The sequence below is a fragment of the Salvelinus alpinus genome, chromosome 9, assembly GCF_045679555.1.
Source record: "Salvelinus alpinus chromosome 9, SLU_Salpinus.1, whole genome shotgun sequence".
NCBI lineage: Eukaryota > Metazoa > Chordata > Actinopteri > Salmoniformes > Salmonidae > Salvelinus > Salvelinus alpinus.
This window is the reverse complement of record NC_092094.1, coordinates 12,224,967-12,244,640: the sequence shown is the minus strand read 5'-3', so window position 1 is coordinate 12,244,640 and position 19,674 is coordinate 12,224,967. Positions and strand designations below refer to the sequence as shown.

General features: G+C 41.5%; 1 protein-coding gene across 3 annotated transcripts in view; it reads left to right on the top strand.

Annotated features, from left to right (window-relative positions):
* Positions 1-19,674, top strand: part of LOC139584322 (anoctamin-1-like) — a 102,510-nt gene that overhangs the window by 68,126 nt on the left and 14,710 nt on the right. For 2 of the 3 annotated variants that reach the window (XM_071416017.1, XM_071416016.1), the window contains 10 exons: positions 407-567; positions 4,379-4,461; positions 5,552-5,623; positions 5,937-6,014; positions 7,349-7,423; positions 7,731-7,932; positions 16,369-16,480; positions 16,994-17,051; positions 17,586-17,686; positions 17,889-18,031. In XM_071416017.1, coding sequence (XP_071272118.1) covers positions 407-567; positions 4,379-4,461; positions 5,552-5,623; positions 5,937-6,014; positions 7,349-7,423; positions 7,731-7,932; positions 16,369-16,480; positions 16,994-17,051; positions 17,586-17,686; positions 17,889-18,031 — 1,085 coding nt within the window. The remainder of the gene's footprint in view (positions 1-406; positions 568-4,378; positions 4,462-5,551; positions 5,624-5,936; positions 6,015-7,348; positions 7,424-7,730; positions 7,933-16,368; positions 16,481-16,993; positions 17,052-17,585; positions 17,687-17,888; positions 18,032-19,674) is intronic. The other variant, XM_071416018.1, reaches the window with a different exon arrangement.

Below are 19,674 nucleotides of genomic sequence, written 5' to 3'. Positions count from 1 at the left end.
GCTTTCTTGGGACCAGATAGGAGAGCATTACAGTAGTCAAGCCTGCTGGTAATAAAAGCATGCATGAGTCTCTCTGTATCAGCCTGAGAGAGAAATGGCTGCACCTTGGCAATGTTCCTCAGGTGGTAAAAAACTATTTTGGTCACATTCCTAATGTGTGATTTGAAATTTAGTTCATAATCTAAAATAACACCTAGGTTTTTACCCGGTATTTTATCTTTATTGGCCGAGAAAAAAAATGTGCTCCAACAATAAGTATCTCGATCTTGATTTAGCTGGAGGAAGTTGTGAGCCATCCAAGTATTTAAAGCACTAATACAGTCTAATAATTTATCCGTGGAGATAAAAGGAGATAAAGAGGACTGATTGTTGTATCTCTTTCCTCCCCCCATCCCCCTTTCTACAGCATGGAGATCTGCCACCCCAAGAACAACATCACCATGTGCCCGCTGTGTGACAGAGCCTGTAGTTACTGGAAACTGAAGGAAGCCTGCGGGACGGCCCGGGCCAGCCACCTCTTTGACAACCCTGCCACCGTCTTCTTCTCCATCTTCATGGCCCTCTGGGGTAAAAGGCTGAGGCTTGTACACACAACAGAACAAAACAGCACAACTTTATTTATTTGTATAATTTATTTAACAGGGACAGTACTCAATAATCAACCCCCTAGATGATATGGTCAGGCCCTGCGATAGACTCACATCCTGTCCAGGTGGTGTACATGTACATCAAGCTACCTCACATTGCTATGCTCAAAGGTCAGATCAATGCCAGTCGGCTGGACAGACCACAATATTGTGACCATAACCATGAACACCAAGGTCACAAAGAAACCCCCAATGATTGTGGTCAAGAGAAAACAAATAGAAATTGAATCATGTGCAATTTGAAAATGATTTTTCTGCTGTACCCTGGGAGCTGATTTATCTAGAGGAGGAAAGAGGCCAGTTGGGGCTCGTCCATCTCCATGGATTGATAATGAACTGGGTGAGGTGTTTTCTCAAAGAAATAGGGCAAAAGTCTTAGCAGCCAAATCTAAAGTAGAAATCGATGAACAGAATTATAGAACACTACGTAATGATGCAGTTAAATTATATCGTAAGAAAAATAGCTTTATTTTACAAAAATGCTTTTATTGATTGTTTGGAATACAGTGAAGGGCTTACGTGGTACATCTATCCCATAATACTCATCTAGTGTGGAGGTTGACCGGAGAACAACAAAAAAACAGATGACTTTGTCAATAATATTACAGATTGAAAACACATTTACTGAGAGATAATGTAAACAGCCATTCTTCCAAACAAGCTATCGTCCAATAGATTGATGATCATATTATGGGCATACATTTTCAATGTGTGTAAGTATGTGATCCCGGGAAATGCAGGAAATGAACCCTCAACCTGGGCGCTACACTCTTACCAACTGATACTCATACTCTCTGCTCTTCCTCACTTCCACCTATTTTGTTCTTCCAGATGTTCAGTCTCCCATTTGTCCTCTTTCTTTGTTTCCTTTGTTCATTCATGTGTCCACTATTCTTTCTTTCTTTCCCTCTTTCCGGCACTCTCTCCTCTATGACAGTCCAGTGGGCCACTCAGCCTTGTGGACTGTACTGTACAGAGTCTTACTATGTGGATTAAACCATGCATGTTTTCCCTTTAAAAATGGTCTCTTTGCTGGTGTGTTCCTGTTCTGTTCACTGTCACAGTGAGGCTGGGCCTGCGAGGCCTGAGACTGAAGGCAGGAAGCAATAGACTGGAGCCCTGCTTGAGGGCACAGGTTCAGCCCTAGGATTTATTTGCGGTTTAATTTGCTGGTGTGTGTGTGTGTGTGTGTGTGTGTGTGTGTGTGTGTGTGTGTGTGTGTGTGTGTGTGTGTGTGTGTGTGTGTGTGTGTGTGTGTGTGTGTGTGTGTGTGTGTGTGTGTGTGTGTGTGTGTGTGTGTGTGTGTGTGTGTGACATAGGTTTGGATGAGACATTAACGTGTACAGTACTGCATCCGTTCAAGTGTTACAGTATGTTGTGTCTTTGTTATGAAAGAATGATGCAACTGCCGTCCCTCACTGTTGGAGGTAGGACTTAGTGTTTACCTGCATCTCAACTGGAATACAACGTGTTATTCTCAAAGGACACGGACAATCCTTAACAATTAGCCAAAACATTTATTTCAAATACATTTTTACACCTTCCTCAGGCATTCCAATTAATATTCTGGTTCACATTCAAGTCTGATGATTACATTTTTGCAAACTTACAAAAATGCAAACTCCCCATTTAGTTTTAATAGAACAACTTAGTGTGTGAAATATAGAGAATTGAAAGGCCATTTTCAGACCAATTGGAGTAAATATATGAAACATATTTTTGGATAATTGTCTGTCTGCCCTCCCAGTCTCTCCTGTCATAGTCAATGTTATGACCAGAATGCTGTTTTTGTTATCCACAAATGTTTATATCAGCATCCCTAATGTAGTTGGACACATGTTGTCATACTAAAATGTTTACTCCACATGAGTGTTCTCTTTCATTTAATCACTCAATGTTGAGGAGACTAAACTGCTTGGTGTAACCCTAGATTGTAAACTGACATGGACAAAATGTATTGATGCAACGGAAGCTAAGATGGGGAGAGGTCTGTCCATGTTAAAGCGCTGCTCAGCTTTCTTAACATTACAATCAACTTAACAAGTCGACCAGGCCTTAGTTTTATCCCGTCTGGACTACTGCCCAGTTATATGGTCAAGTGCCACCAAGAACATAGGCAAATTACAGTTTGCCCAGAACAGAGCAGCACGGCTGGTCTTTAAATGTACGCTAGCGCTATAATTTTAATAACATGCATGTCAATTGCTCCTGGCTCAAAGTAGAGGAGAGATTGACTGCATCACATGTCTTTGTGAGAGGTATTGACATTTTGAAATCACCAAACTGTCTGTTCAAACAGGTAACACACAGCTCAGACACCCATACATTCCCACAAGACATGCCACCAGAGGTCTCTTCAAAGTCCAGAACAGACTTTGGGAAACGCACAGTGCTACACAGAGCCATGACTACATAGAACTCTCTTCCACATCAAGTAACTCAAGCAAGCAGTATAATCTGATAAAAAACATTGTAATGTTGTGGAATTTTTTATGTATCCTTTTTTTTAACTAGGCAAGTCAGTTAAGAACAAATTCTGATTTACAGTGACGGCCTACCGCGGCCAAACCCTAACCCAGACGACACTGAGACAATTGTGCGCCGCCCTATGGGACTCCCAATCACAGCCGGTTGTGATACAGCCTGGAATCAAACCAGGGACTGTAATGACGCCTCTAGCACTGAGATGCAGTGCCTTAGACCTCTGCGCCACTTTTTTATATTGTACATTTGTAATATTAGAGTAAGGATGTCATAATGTCTTGTATGATGTAATAATGTCTTGTATGATGTAATAATGTCTTGTATGATGTAATGTTTTATTTATGATGTTGTGGTTTGTTGTGATGTAACTGTTTTAACCCTGTTTGGACCCTAAGAAGAGTAGTAAGGGGTATACTAATAAAATACCCCAAAATACTAATGTCACCACTATAGGAAACTATCTCCCATGTCCCATAGTGGTGACAACGTCTCATTCAGAGAACCAAGGTTAGTCATTGAGGAGTTTATTTTTCACAGCAGCTTGTGGAGCGCCCCGTAGAGAGACTACTCATCAAGTAACCCGAGACACTTTGATGGATGAACATTATATGGATGAAAAATAGAACATGTAGTCGCCCCAGGTGCCTGTCTGCATATAGACTGTCCCTGCCACTGTCCCTGCTGTTCCCACAAGACTGAAACATACCTGGAATCCAATTCATGTCATCTCTACACAAGCATTGAATTAGCCCCAAATTTAGCTCCTCATCCCTCACACGTGGCAATTTATCATTTTTTCTCATTATACATTTAATAATTGATCGCTGCAATCCTAATTTTAGCACCTTTATTACGCCACATGCACATAATCATCCTGGTCGGGGAACCATAATTGGACTGCCAAGGTAACTGATAAGTCATTCCACATGCACCTTTCTCCATAATAATAACTTTCTACATAATCTGGCCAATGTTGAAATTTAAACAACTGAATGAAAACAAATGCTTTATGGAGATACGTGTAATGTAAATCGTTACCAAACTGTAATATCTTCAAAGCTACAATCTTGTATACCACTTGTTTTGGTATACAGCTGAGGGATGAGGCTTTGGAAATGTAACCCTTCTCAAATTTGTACTAGGCACTCTCGATCCAAGGACTGACAATCTTGTTGATATTGAGGATTATGTTGTTCATGCGTTCAAGGGGCTCTTAACAGAACTCGTAACTGTGTTGGGTTGTGCAGCTGCCATGTTCATGGAGCACTGGAAGAGAAGACAGATGCGGCTCAACTATGAATGGGATCTGACAGGCTTCGAGGAGGAGGAGGTGAGTGCTCTCCTGTTAGAGTCTTGCATTCCACTTTGTTTGTAAATAGGAGCACCATACTGTGGACTGTCCCAAATAATGCTGAGAGATGATGAGTTCATGTTTTACAATGCTGTTCTTCCTGTCCATTAACATTTCCTCCACACAATAGTTTATTATTCATAATTCCATCACTAGCCATGGGAAATGAATAGAAGAGAAAATGGTGTATAACTGAATTCCAGTTCTCCTCAGTGTTGTCTTGTTTGGAGACACAACAATAACTGGCACAGTAGACGGAAATAAATATTATATTTTTTTACTTCAAGTCCATTTTCCCAAACATATTTAAAAGTTGAGGTATTTTGTAACTATCTTGTCCTCCTCTTTCCCCCGTGGGTATCTACAGGAAGAGCTGAAGGTTTGGAACATTTCATTTTACACAAAATCTATATATTTTTTCCCCTCAATCACCGTCTGGCTTTGCTACCCCCACACTGGCTCTTCTTCCTCAGACTGTCCACGGACACCACCTCGCCCTCCTAAAGCACCACAAACCACCACTACCCATTGAACCACCACTCTTTCTCTGAATGCCCACTAGCGTTGCACAATTCTGCATCTTCCAACCAGGATTGCTGGAGAACCTGGGAATTGTGCAACCCTAATGCTCACTGCTTCTGGCCTGCTTCCAGCACCTGTACCATCCTGTCTCCTGTGAGTCGGATGTCAGGTTCAGCTCCCCCGCCCACGATCTCCTGGCCTAGCCAGCCCTCTCTCTGTCTCTCTCTGTCTCCCTGACCTATCTCCTCTACAAAGATCCATGCTGCAGGAGACCAGCAGCCACTGCAGCCCTCTAACCATCTCAATAGAAATAGGGGACCAGCGATTGTAGTCAACTGTAGTCTTTGAACATATTCTACCTACTCTGTACTGTAGAACTTGACTGGGCTATATAACCTTCTCACCTCAACACCAAGTGTGTTGTCACAAGGAATCTCCACTTGGGTGGACAGTGACAGCTATATTAAACCCTGCACCTGATGGGAGTATTTGATGAGTGTACCAGTCCATACATTTTTAAGAGCCTCTGTCTCTATTCGCTCCTCAGGACCACCCACGAGCTGAGTACGAGCTCCGAGTCATGCAGAAGTCCCTGAAGAAAGAACACAAGACACAGAAGGTACTGATTGGTTATTCCAGATTTTTACTACAGCTAGCCATTTAGATTTTATGTTGCTGGTTTAGTTTTTGTGATTTGATTTGCAGTCTCTTCTTTAGTCCGGATGTTTGGAAAGTGTGTGTCTCTTACAAAATAATTCATCCTTTACAGTGGTAGATTGATTGTATGGTATGATACGTATATGATATGGGTGTTAGACTAAAGACTACAGTCTGATGACAGTCCTTTACATGACTAGCGGGTTTCCTCTTCTTGTGATCGTTTTGTTTTGCGGTTCTCCTGGGTTACTGTGTTTATGTCTTCTGACTGCCAGAACCCTACAGAGATAGCAGAAGAAACCACAAACAAATGGAAGCAAACAGTTCAATCTGCCATGGCTGGGCTAAAACTGGTACTTTCAGTGTCCTCACCTCCCATCCACACCTATCCCACACACGCTACACTATGGAAGTCTGCCAAGACAAGCCCTAATCATCCCACTCACCCTGTCGGGTCTAATTTAATGCTCTTTTTTTCTGTGAAGCACATGATTGATTATGCATACAACGTTTCCGCAAATACAGTATTTTGGATTAAGCCTGGGACTTGACACGTCAGTCCATGTCACATACTGTAGATAGCACTCTTCCTGAGATCCACCCATACACCTCTGCTTGCCGTCACCTTTTACAGAGCTGATGTTACAACTGGTCTCCTCTTCCATTTCTTCTTGACAGTTGTTTGATTGGTTGTTTTTTCTTTCTGTGATTAGATTCTTCAGATCAGATTTTTTCGTAGTGATAGTGCTTGGTGCATGTTGTAATGTTTTGGCAGTGAGATTGAGCCAGTGTGGTTTGTTTTCTTGTAGTTCCATAGACCAGGGGTCTTCAACCTTTTCCAGCCCAGGGACCAGAGGAAGTGTAAACTCTAACATTTTCACTAAGAGCAGCTGTTTAACTGTTTAAACAAAGGTTAGCAATGTAAAAAATAATGCCCAAGTCAAAAAAGCTTTCCAGTAGCCAGCGGCACAAAGCCTATGAGAGATACTCGAGTGAGTGTAAATAGCTCCAATGAGTAGAAAAATGATTTTCTCCTCTTTTCTACTCTAGGTAATTAAAAGTTAGTTTATTCTATTTTTGCTACATTGAAATGCTACATTAAAATAAAATAAAAATATATTTTTAGACTTTTTTTCGGTTTCTTTTAACAAAAAGTAATGTGGTAATGCGGACCCCTGCATTACCTCTATGGCCCCTAGGGGGCTGCGGACCCAGGTTGAATACCCCTGCCATAGACAGCATGTTCGCCTGTTCTGTTCCAAATGGTTTCTGGAAGATTATTGACATGGCTGTATCTACAATGACACCCTATTCCCTATATAGTGCACTAGTTTTGAACAGGGCCCAGGGCTCTGGTCAAAGGTAGCTCACTATTTAGGGAATAGGGTGCTGTTTCAGAGGCAACCATGTTCTGACTGAGATGTGCTGCATAAAGAATGCTGAGAATGACTTAATGAATGCCTGAAAGATAGTGAAGGAACTATGAGAACACTACAACTGTCAGTGTATGAAATGTTGATTTCTGTGTTGTGGTCGCGTCAGCATCAAAACGCCAGCTTTTCCCCTGTCCATCCATCGCTGTTTGGATTCTTCTGCTCACTGATCATGTTCATTTTCACATACAAAAACAGTTACAGTACACTTGGTTGTAACTCGACAGGTCTGAATATTTTTTCCCCTCTTTTAGACAGAAAAAGAAAAGCTGACGTGCAAAGACCGGTTACCAGCGTACATGACCAACGTAGTCATGATGCTTTTGATGGTGAGTCCAACACATATTAAGATGTAAGCTGCTCAGAAGTATTTTAGATACTTTTATTCAACTGGATTTTAAAAGTGTAGTTTAAACTATCAGTATAAGATGTACTGTAGCAAGACTTTTGGGTTGTAATTCAGTAGAAAAAACACTTCTCTGTCAATGCCTCAGATTGTTCTTTTGAAATTGAGAAGGCTTCTTAAGAGTGTTACAAATGATTCCTAAACAATTGAAGTGACCTTGAAAAAGGACTCCAACCCAAATAAATCAATGGTGACCTTACCCTTGCTCCTTGTCTCCTCTCTCCGTTCAGATCGGGGTAACGTTTGCCATAGTGTTCGGAGTCATCCTTTACCGGATATCCACCAAGACAGCGCTGCACATGAGCAACAACCCCACCACGCGGTCCAACGTCCGTCTGACGGTCAAAACTACCGCTGCCATCCTCAACCTGGTGGTCATTCTGATCCTAGACGAGGTGTACGGAGCTGTCGCCCGCTGGCTCACTGTCCTCGGTACGTTAGTCTGACAATATAACACACACACAGTCTGACAACTTACACACAGACACGGAGCTGTCGCCCGCTGGCTCACTGTCCTCGGTACGTTAGTCTGACAATATAACACACACACAGTCTGACAACGTACACACAGACACGGAGCTGTCGCCCGCTGGCTCACTGTCCTCGGTACGTTAGTCTGACAATATAACACACACATAGTCTGACAACTTACACACAGACACGGAGCTGTCGCCCGCTGGCTCACTGTCCTCGGTACGTTAGTCTGACAATATAACACACACATAGTCTGACAACTTACACACAGACACGGAGCTGTCGCCCGCTGGCTCACTGTCCTCGGTACGTTAGTCTGACAATATAACACACACATAGTCTGACAACTTACACACAGACACGGAGCTGTCGCCCGCTGGCTCACTGTCCTCGGTACGTTAGTCTGACAATATAACACACACACAGTCTGACAACTTACACACAGACACGGAGCTGTCGCCCGCTGGCTCACTGTCCTCGGTACGTTAGTCTGACAATATAACACACACACAGTCTGACAACTTACACACAGACACGGAACTGTCTCCCACTGGCTCACTGTCCTAGGTGCAACAATCTAATTCAATGTGGTAATGTTATAACACTTTTAAAGACGGTTCCTACATGTAGCTATCAGCAAGGCTTTTTGTGTTCCTTTTATCACAGGCCTAGATCAGTCTGACAACTTGTGTGAACAACTCCTAGTGCAACAGCAGCCAAAGACCCATTACAGTTTTTTTTTCAATTGCTAACAAGCATCGGTCAATATTGAAGCCACTTTTTCCAAACTCTTCACACAGTCTGCATTACCAACATGCATCTTGGCCGAACAGTTAATCTCACCTCCAAAACTCACTGAAACCACTTCATACATGTCTCAAAATAAGCTTGTTTCGACCATAACACTGGCAACAATTCTTACTCAGAAAGCATACAGTGTCACTCATAACACATTCACCTAAAAAACACATGACATAAATTGAATTGCTGCATTACATAAATGATGAACTTCTCTTTGAAGTTTGAAAGATTTCACATAAATCAGTATTTCATTATAGAATAAGAATAACACCTTTTCACTTTATTGACTGTACTAAAGTATATGTAACAAGAATGAATCAGAAATGCAGCAATTTGCTTCAATAGCCTTTATTTTTTCTATATCTTTGCATAGAGTCATTTACTTGTGAAAAATAAAGTTGAAACAAAAAACGAATTGTAATTACAACAACAGCATGAATAGTATAACACTCATACTGTACAGTACTGTGAGGGTTCTAGTTCTCATCAACATGAATAGTATAATCACTCATACTGTACAGTACTGTGAGGGTTCTAGTTCTCATCAACATGTGCAGTATAATCACTCATACTGTACAGTACTGTAAGGGTTCTAGTTCTCATCAACATGTGTAGTATAATCACTCATACTGTACAGTACTGTGAGGGTTCTAGTTCTCATCAACATGTGCAGTATAATCACTCATACTGTACAGTACTGTGAGGGTTCTAGTTCTCATCAACATGTGCAGTATAATCACTCATACTGTACAGTACTGTGAGGGTTCTAGTTCTCATCAACATGTGTAGTATAATCACTCATACTGTACAGTACTGTGAGGGTTATAGTTCTCATCAACATGTGTAGTATAATCACTCATACTGTACAGTACTGTGAGGGTTCTAGTTCTCATCAACATGTGTAGTATAATCACTCATACTGTACAGTACTGTGAGGGTTCTAGTTCTCATCAACATGTATAGTATAATCACTCATACTGTACAGTACTGTGAGGGTTCTAGTTCTCATCAACATGTGTAGTATAATCACTCATACTGTACAGTACTGTGAGGGTTCTAGTTCTCATCAACATGTGTAGTATAATCACTCATACTGTACAGTACTGTGAGGGTTCTAGTTCTCATCAACATGTGTAGTATAATCACTCATACTGTACAGTACTGTGAGGGTTCTAGTTCTCATCAACATGTATAGTATAATCACTCATACTGTACAGTACTGTGAGGGTTATAGTTCTCATCAACATGTGCAGTATAATCACTCATACTGTACAGTACTGTGAGGGTTCTAGTTCTCATCAACATGTGCAGTATAATCACTCATACTGTACAGTACTGTGAGGGTTCTAGTTCTCATCAACATGTGTAGTATAATCACTCATACTGTACAGTACTGTGAGGGTTATAGTTCTCATCAACATATGTAGTATAATCACTCATACTGTACAGTACTGTGAGGGTTCTAGTTCTCATCAACATGTGTAGTATAATCACTCATACTGTACAGTACTATGAGGGTTCTAGTTCTCATCAACATGTATAGTATAATCACTCATACTGTACAGTACTGTGAGGGTTCTAGTTCTCATCAACATGTGTAGTATAATCACTCATACCGTACAGTACTGTGAGGGTTCTAGTTCTCATCAACATGTGTAGTATAATCACTCATACTGTACAGTACTATGAGGGTTCTAGTTCTCATCAACATGTATAGTATAATCACTCATACTGTACAGTACTGTGAGGGTTCTAGTTCTCATCAACATGTATAGTATAATCACTCATACTGTACAGTACTGTGAGGGTTATAGTTCTCATCAACATGTGTAGTATAATCACTCATACTGTACAGTACTGTGAGGGTTCTAGTTCTCATCAACATGTGTAGTATAATCACTCATACTGTACAGTACTGTGAGGGTTCTAGTTCTCATCAACATGTGTAGTATAATCACTCATACTGTACAGTACTGTGAGGGTTCTAGTTCTCATCAACATGTGTAGTATAATCACTCATACTGTACAGTACTGTGAGGGTTCTAGTTCTCATCAACATGTGTAGTATAATCACTCATACTGTACAGTACTGTGGGGGTTCTAGTTCTCATCAACATGTGTAGTATAATCACTCATACTGTACAGTACTGTGGGGGTTCTAGTTCTCATCAACATGTAGAGTATAATCACTCATACTGTACAGTACTGTGAGGGTTCTAGTTCTCATCAACATGTATAGTATAATCACTCATACTGTACAGTACTGTGAGGGTTCTAGTTCTCATCAACATGTGTAGTATAATCACTCATACTGTACAGTACTGTGAGGGTTCTAGTTCTCATCAACATGTGTAGTATAATCACTCATACTGTACAGTACTGTGAGGGTTCTAGTTCTCATCAACATGTGTAGTATAATCACTCATACTGTACAGTACTGTGAGGGTTCTAGTTCTCATCAACATGTGTAGTATAATCACTCATACTGTACAGTACTGTGAGGGTTCTAGTTCTCATCAACATGTGTAGTATAATCACTCATACTGTACAGTACTGTGAGGGTTCTAGTTCTCATCAACATGTGTAGTATAATCACTCATACTGTACAGTACTGTGAGGGTTCTAGTTCTCATCAACATGTGTAGTATAATCACTCATACTGTACAGTACTGTGAGGGTTCTAGTTCTCATCAACATGTGTAGTATAATCACTCATACTGTACAGTACTGTGAGGGTTCTAGTTCTCATCAACATGTGTAGTATAATCACTCATACTGTACAGTACTGTGAGGGTTCTAGTTCTCATCAACATGTATAGTATAATCACTCATACTGTACAGTACTGTGAGGGTTCTAGTTCTCATCAACATGTGTAGTATAATCACTCATACTGTACAGTACTGTGGGGGTTCTAGTTCTCATCAACATGTGTAGTATAATCACTCATACTGTACAGTACTGTGGGGGTTCTAGTTCTCATCAACATGTAGAGTATAATCACTCATACTGTACAGTACTGTGAGGGTTCTAGTTCTCATCAACATGTGTAGTATAATCACTCATACTGTACAGTACTGTGAGGGTTCTAGTTCTCATCAACATGTGTAGTATAATCACTCATACTGTACAGTACTGTGAGGGTTCTAGTTCTCATCAACATGTGTAGTATAATCACTCATACTGTACAGTACTGTGAGGGTTCTAGTTCTCATCAACATGTGTAGTATAATCACTCATACCGTACAGTACTGTGAGGGTTCTAGTTCTCATCAACATGTGTAGTATAATCACTCATACCGTACAGTACTGTGAGGGTTCTAGTTCTCATCAACATGTGTAGTATAATCACTCATACTGTACAGTACTGTGAGGGTTCTAGTTCTCATCAACATGTGTAGTATAATCACTCATACTGTACAGTACTGTGAGGGTTCTAGTTCTCATCAACATGTGTAGTATAATCACTCATACTGTACAGTACTGTGAGGGTTCTAGTTCTCATCAACATGTGTAGTATAATCACTCATACTGTACAGTACTGTGAGGGTTCTAGTTCTCATCAACATGTGTAGTATAATCACTCATACTGTACAGTACTGTGAGGGTTCTAGTTCTCATCAACATGTGTAGTATAATCACTCATACTGTACAGTACTGTGAGGGTTCTAGTTCTCATCAACATGTATAGTATAATCACTCATACTGTACAGTACTGTGAGGGTTCTAGTTCTCATCAACATGTGTAGTATAATCACTCATACTGTACAGTACTGTGAGGGTTCTAGTTCTCATCAACATGTGTAGTATAATCACTCATACTGTACAGTACTGTGAGGGTTCTAGTTCTCATCAACATGTGTAGTATAATCACTCATACTGTACAGTACTGTGAGGGTTCTAGTTCTCATCAACATGTGTAGTATAATCACTCATACTGTACAGTACTGTGAGGGTTCTAGTTCTCATCAACATGTGTAGTATAATCACTCATACTGTACAGTACTGTGAGGGTTCTAGTTCTCATCAACATGTGTAGTATAATCACTCATACTGTACAGTACTGTGAGGGTTCTAGTTCTCATCAACATGTATAGTATAATCACTCATACTGTACAGTACTGTGAGGGTTCTAGTTCTCATCAACATGTGTAGTATAATCACTCATACTGTACAGTACTGTGAGGGTTCTAGTTCTCATCAACATGTGTAGTATAATCACTCATACTGTACAGTACTGTGAGGGTTCTAGTTCTCATCAACATGTGTAGTATAATCACTCATACTGTACAGTACTGTGAGGGTTCTAGTTCTCCCTCTCGCCTACATTTGGCCACAAGTTCTCATCAACATCACATCTTATGTCTTCTCTGGCGATGCATCTTGGAAAGTATCTTCTGGAATGTCTAATCCAACCCTGGCAGTCTTCAGGAGAAGTGTCTCCACATCCTGGTAGTCTTCAGGAGAAGTGTCTCCACACCCTGGCAGTCTTCAGGAGAAGTGTCTCCACACCCTGGCAGTCTTCAGGAGAAGTGTCTCCACACCCTGGCAGTCTTCAGGAGAAGTGTCTCCACACCCTGGCAGTCTTCAGGAGAAGTGTCTCTACACCCTGGCAGTCTTCAGGAGAAGTGTCTCCACACCCTGGCAGTCTTCAGGAGAAGTGTCTCCACACCCTGGCAGTCTTCAGGAGAAGTGTCTCCACACCCTGGCAGTCTTCAGGATAAGTGTCTCCACACCCTGGCAGTCTTCAGGAGAAGTGTCTCTACACCCTGGCAGCTTCAGGAGAAGTGTCTGCACACCCTGGCAGTCTACAGGAGAAGTGTCTCCACACCCTGGCAGTCTTCAGGAGAAGTGTCTCCACACCCTGGCAGTCTTCAGGAGAAGTGTCTCCACACCCTGGCAGTCTTCAGGAGAAGTGTCTCTACACCCTGGCAGTCTTCAGGATAAGTGTCTCCACACCCTGGCAGTCTTCAGGAGAAGTGTCTCTACACCCTGGCAGTCTTCAGGAGAAGTGTCTCCACACCCTGGCAGTCTTCAGGAGAAGTGTCTCCACCCCCTGGCAGTCTACAGGAGAAGTGTCTCCACACCCTGGCAGTCTTCAGGAGAAGTGTCTCTACACCCTGGCATGTCTTCAGGAGAAGTGTCTCTACACCCTGGCATGTCTTCAGGAGAAGTGTCTCCACACCCTGGTAGTCTTCAGGAGAAGTGCCTCTACACCCTGGCATGTCTTCAGGAGAAGTGTCTCTACACCCTGGCATGTCTTCAGGATAAGTGTCTGCACACCCTGGCATGTCTTCAGGATAAGTGTCTCTACACCCTGGCATGTCTTCAGGATAAGTGTCTGCACACCCTGGAAGTCTTCAGGAGAAATGTCTCCACACCCTGGCAGTCTTCAGGATAAGTGTCTCTACACCCTGGCATGTCTTCAGGAGAAGTGCCTCTACACCCTGGCATGTCTTCAGGATAAGTGTCTGCACACCCTGGCATGTCTTCAGGATAAGTGTCTGCACACCCTGGAAGTCTTCAGGAGAAATGTCTCCACACCCTGGCAGTCTTCAGGAGAAGTGTCTCTACACCCTGGCATGTCTTCAGGAGAAGTGTCTCTACACCCTGGCATGTCTTCAGGATAAGTGTCTGCACACCCTGGCATGTCTTCAGGATAAGTGTCTGCACACCCTGGAAGTCTTCAGGAGAAATGTCTCCACACCCTGGCAGTCTTCAGGAGAAGTGTCTCTACACCCTGGCATGTCTTCAGGATAAGTGTCTGCACACCCTGGAAGTCTTCAGGAGAAATGTCTCCACACCCTGGAAGTCTTCGGGAGAAGTGTCTGCACACCCTGGCAGTCTTCAGGATAAGTGTCTGCACACCCCGCATTCATGGCCTCCAGTAAGGACATCTGGTCATGTGGATGGTGGTCATAAACCTTCCACCTCCACGCAGAGAAAAACTCCTCTATGGGGTTTAGGAAGGGGGAGTATGAAGGAAGGAATAGTACTGACATCCTGGGATGTGTACTAAACCAGTCTGTGACTGCAGCAGAGTGGGGTTGAATCAGAGCCAGGTTGAATCCAGTTTCCTCCACAAAGATGAATGTATGTGCAGTTTGCCTTGCTTCCATCTCCGTTACTCTAAAATACAGTAAATCCACAGTTTTACAGTACTTGACATTATGCATAGCTGTGTATGTACCCTGTTTGGTTATTGAACAGACAACTTACCTGGACATATTGATACCGGAGTTCTTTCTCACGTTCACCGTTTCTCAAAGGGTACAACTGCTTCATCGTTATTTTATGTTTCTCTGGGACTCTGGCAACTGTCGTTGTGCTGACCGTATTCACATTCCCACAAGTGATATTGTCTGCCAGCACTCTGTCCCGAATTTCCCACAGTTGTATTACATTGTGGCCAATTACCATGTCAACAATGGCAATTTCCTGCCATCTGATAATATTCTGCCTCTCCCTCCTGTGGGAGGCAACCTTTGGATCCTACTGAAAAACACAAAACAATCAATATATTTCAAAATGTCAGTACATGTAACAATGTGAACGTACTGTATTGTACTGTAATATGTAGTTCAATTATCATTGAAGGATGCACATCTCACCTGTTGTTTTGACTGAAAATCCATACTACTATTAATGCAGATTTGGTTGCACCCTTAAACCGGCCTCTCTCAAAGAGAGACCATGGTTTACAACATGGTCAATAATTGTGTCCCTTATCTCATCAGAGACCACCGCTCTTGGTCTTCCTCTCCTTTGTCCTCCATGCATTCTCCCTCTCCCTGCCACTCTTCTTTCCCCACCAACCTGTCTTCTTTGATCCATGTTTCCAAACTAAATCATTACGAAGCCGTCCTCTTTTGTCTGTTTGGTAACGAGACTAAAAACAGGACACTTGGGTAGGCTTTCAGCTGAAATTGCAATCAGCTGTGTTTGGAATGATTAAATATTCTGCAGAGATTTTCTGTTTCAATCTGGTTACAGGAGAAATGCACAGCATTTTCCATCATTCTGTTTTGAATGTGTTTTTAACAGTTTTGGAAACAGTGTGTTGCATTTGAAAACATGCTGCAAATATATAGTTTAGCAGGTGGTGGAGTATGAATGAGAGGCCATGGATTTCAGAAAATGTGGTCATTGAATGTATTTTGTGTGAAAGCAATGAAAAATGATTCACAGTTTGGTTCACATACACTTCTGTTTTGCTGACTGTGTGAAGAGTTTTGACAACGTGACTTCAGTTTTGACCAATGCATGTTAGCAATTGAAAAAAACTAAGTGCATCTTGCATTGACAGTGTGCCAACTTCCCTATTAGCTGTAAGTTACCACAAGCAAGGCTTTCTGGGTTACATTTCTAACAATGTGCCAATGTACTGTCTCATCGTGCTACCTACCTTTCAAACTGAAAATATCTCCAAAATTGATTTCCTTCTATAACTGGTGTACTAAATGCAGTGTAACTTTCTAACACTCCCCTTGCTGTTGTAGGGATTCCCCTATTCTCTTTCAAGTCAACTCTCAAGCAGCAAACGGCCTTATAAGTTATTTAATAACATATGACACATCTACTGTCTGTTTTCTCAGAGGTTCCAAAGACAGACAAGAGCTTTGAGGAGAGATTGATATTCAAAACGTTCATCCTGAAGTTTGTGAATGCCTTTACCCCCATCATATACATAGCATTTTTCAGAGGCAGGTGAGTCCCCACAGTCTTAGTCTTTATCTACTGATCTGTATGAACTTGTTATGTTATGCTATGCTATGTTATGCTATTATGTTATGTTATGCTATGTTATGTTATGCTATGTTATGTTATGCTATTATGTTATGTTATGCTATGTTATGTTATGCTGTTATGTTATGCTATGCTATGTTATGTTATGCTATTATGTTATGTTATGCTATGTTAGATTATATCTTGTTAATATGCTATGTTATGCTATGCTGTGTTATGCTATGTTATGTTATTTTATGTTGTGTTATGCTATGTTATTTTATTTTGTGTTATGCTATGTTATGTTAAATTATATTATGTTAATATGTTATGTTATGTTATGTTATGTTATGCTATGTTATGATATGCCATGTTATGTTATGCTGTGTTATGTTATGCTATGTTAATCACACAATCTATGTCAGTGAGATGTAGTAGAGGTGTCCTTGGGTATTGCCTCTCCTAACCCTTCATTTTCTTCCTGTGCTCCTACAGGCTTGTTGGTCGACCTGGAAGTTATCTTTATGTGTTTGAGTCGTATCGAATGGAAGAGGTAAACAAACCGTTAGATAGAAGACTCTGCATCATGAACAGTCATTTGGATATGTATTCAATATTAGTCATCAGTAAAGGAAGAAAAACAATAATTCATTATTTGTAATTTTATAAATATTCAATTTTCATTCATTTCATCACATTGCCTATTGAACACAATCTTTATAAATGTTGAAGTGCAGATGGCTATGAATTAAACACTGTTAGTTAACCTAGAAACATACATTAGGAGTTCACATATTCAAAATAAATCTGTATTCAAGTCCTGCAATTCAAACAAACACAGAAAAACAACCTGTGCACTACGGTGAACATTTAAAGAAGTTGTCCCTCTTGAGCCGATGACCAACGTTTACAGTGAACTTGGATCTCTGCGAACGTCCGGGAAATTGCCTTTAAAAGTCTATTGCTGTGAGGAAGTCTGGGTTGGATTAAATCCCATCCTTAGTATGTGTATTTTGACCATGTTAGTCTGTCTATAATGGACGTGTGCTTCAGGACAGAAGGCCTTTAACTGGGTTTTCCCCGGCAGTGTGCTCATGGAGGATGTCTGATGGAGTTGTGTATTCAGCTCAGTATCACCATGTTGGGAAAGCAACTCATCCAGAACAATTTATTTGAGATTGGCATTCCGTGAGTACACACACGAACGAGCGTGCACACACATGCACGCACACACACAAAAACACACCTACACACAAGTATGCACACACCAATAGTGTCTGTATATCAAGGATTCACATCAGCCTGTAACATCCACAGACCAATACTTCTCTGTGGTTCTTATGCCTGTCCGACTGTGCCATTGTTTCTGACTATCTCCCTGCGCCTACAGGAAGCTGAAGAAGCTGATAAGGTACATCAAGTCCAAGAGAAGGTCCTTCCAGGAAGAGGAGAGAGAGAAGAAGTTACAGCGCTATGAGACGGACCACTTCCTAGAGCCCTTCGCAGGCCTCACGCCAGAGTACATGGAGATGAGTGAGTCTGTTTGTCTGTCTGTTTGTGTGTGTGTGTCTGTTTGTCTGTGTGTCTGTGTGTGTGTGTGTGTGTGTATGTTTGTCTGTGTGTCCGTGTGTGTGTGTGTGTGTGTGTGTGTGTGTGTGTGTGTGTGTGTGTGTGTGTGTGTGTGTGTGTGTGTGTGTGTGTGTGTGTGTGTGTGTGTGTGTGTGTCTGTGTGTCTGTGTGTCTGTGTGTCTGTGTGTGTGTGTGTGTGTGTGTGTGTGTGTGTGTGTGTGTGTGTGTGTGTGTCTGTGTGTGTGTGTGTGTGTGTGTGTGTGTGTGTGTGTGTGTGTGTGTGTGTGTGTGTGTGTGTGTGTGTGTGTGTGTGTGTGTGTGTGTGTGTGTGTGTGGTGAACCGTATGACACTGCTACGGCTCCCTGTGAGACCTTTGGTATACAGCCTCCCCCAATCAGTCAGACTGACCCTTCTCTCAATAAAATGTGATCTTCAACTATGTCACTGTCCAAAAGTCAATATCATGGAAACCTTCATCTGGATATGCATGTCCAGTCCACATTGTCCAGTTGATTTTAAAAGCATCTTTCTCTGCTTTGTATGTTCAGCTTACACCTTGGTTTGACAGCGAGGTAGCAACAGCATTTATTTTCATCTTGCACTTTCCTATCAACATATGTGACATATGTGATACCTCTAGGTGTGAGTAAAACAACCCGTCTGTTGCTATACAGTGACCAGCCCCATGTTTTTAGTATGGCAGATATTTCACACTACACGCCTCTGCCATGGTGTCTCCAATGGGCATTGTTCAGATTTTTATTTAAAAAATATATATATGTAACGGTCCTTACCTGTTTTATGTTGTTTTTGTATGTGTTTAGGTCAGGGCATGTGTTTTGGGTGGGCAGTCTATGTTATCTGTTTCTATGTTGGTTGTGGTTGCCTGGTATGGCTCTTAATTAGAGGCAGGTGTTTTGCGTTCTCCTCTAATTAAGAGTCATATTTAGGTAGGGTGTTCTCACTGTTTGTTTGTGGGTGATTGTCTCCTGTGTCGTTGAATGTATGTACCATACGGGACTGTTTGGCTGTTCGTTTATTTTGATGTCGTCTGTTTCCTGTCCGTGAGTTTACGTTTAGTTATGTAAGTTTATGTTCAGGTTTCGTCAACGTCGTTTTCTTGTTTTATATATTTGAAAGTGTTTTGTTTCGTGTTGCCGTCGTTTATAATAAAAAGATGGCTTATTTCCCAAATGCTGCATTTTGGTCTGATGATCCTTCTCTCCTCTCCTCGTCCGAGGATGAGGAGAGAGACAGCCCTTACAATATATTTCATCTTTATTTAACCAGGTAGGCCAGTTGAGAACAAGTTCTCATTTACAACTGCGACCTGGCCAAGATAAAGCAAAGCAGTTCGACACATACAACAACACAGAGTTACACATGGAATAAACAAACATACAGTCAATAATACAGTAGAAAAAAAATATATATAGCTGTCTGCCACCACTGTGACATATATGATTTTTCATACATGCGCTTCCTTGTTCCCCGCACTCAGAAGTTTCATGTTGAATTGTACCATGTACTAGTAGTCGGAAAATATCACTGTGATGCTTTGAGATATTATATAACCTTAAAGGTGGAAACATGTAAAGCTGGTTCA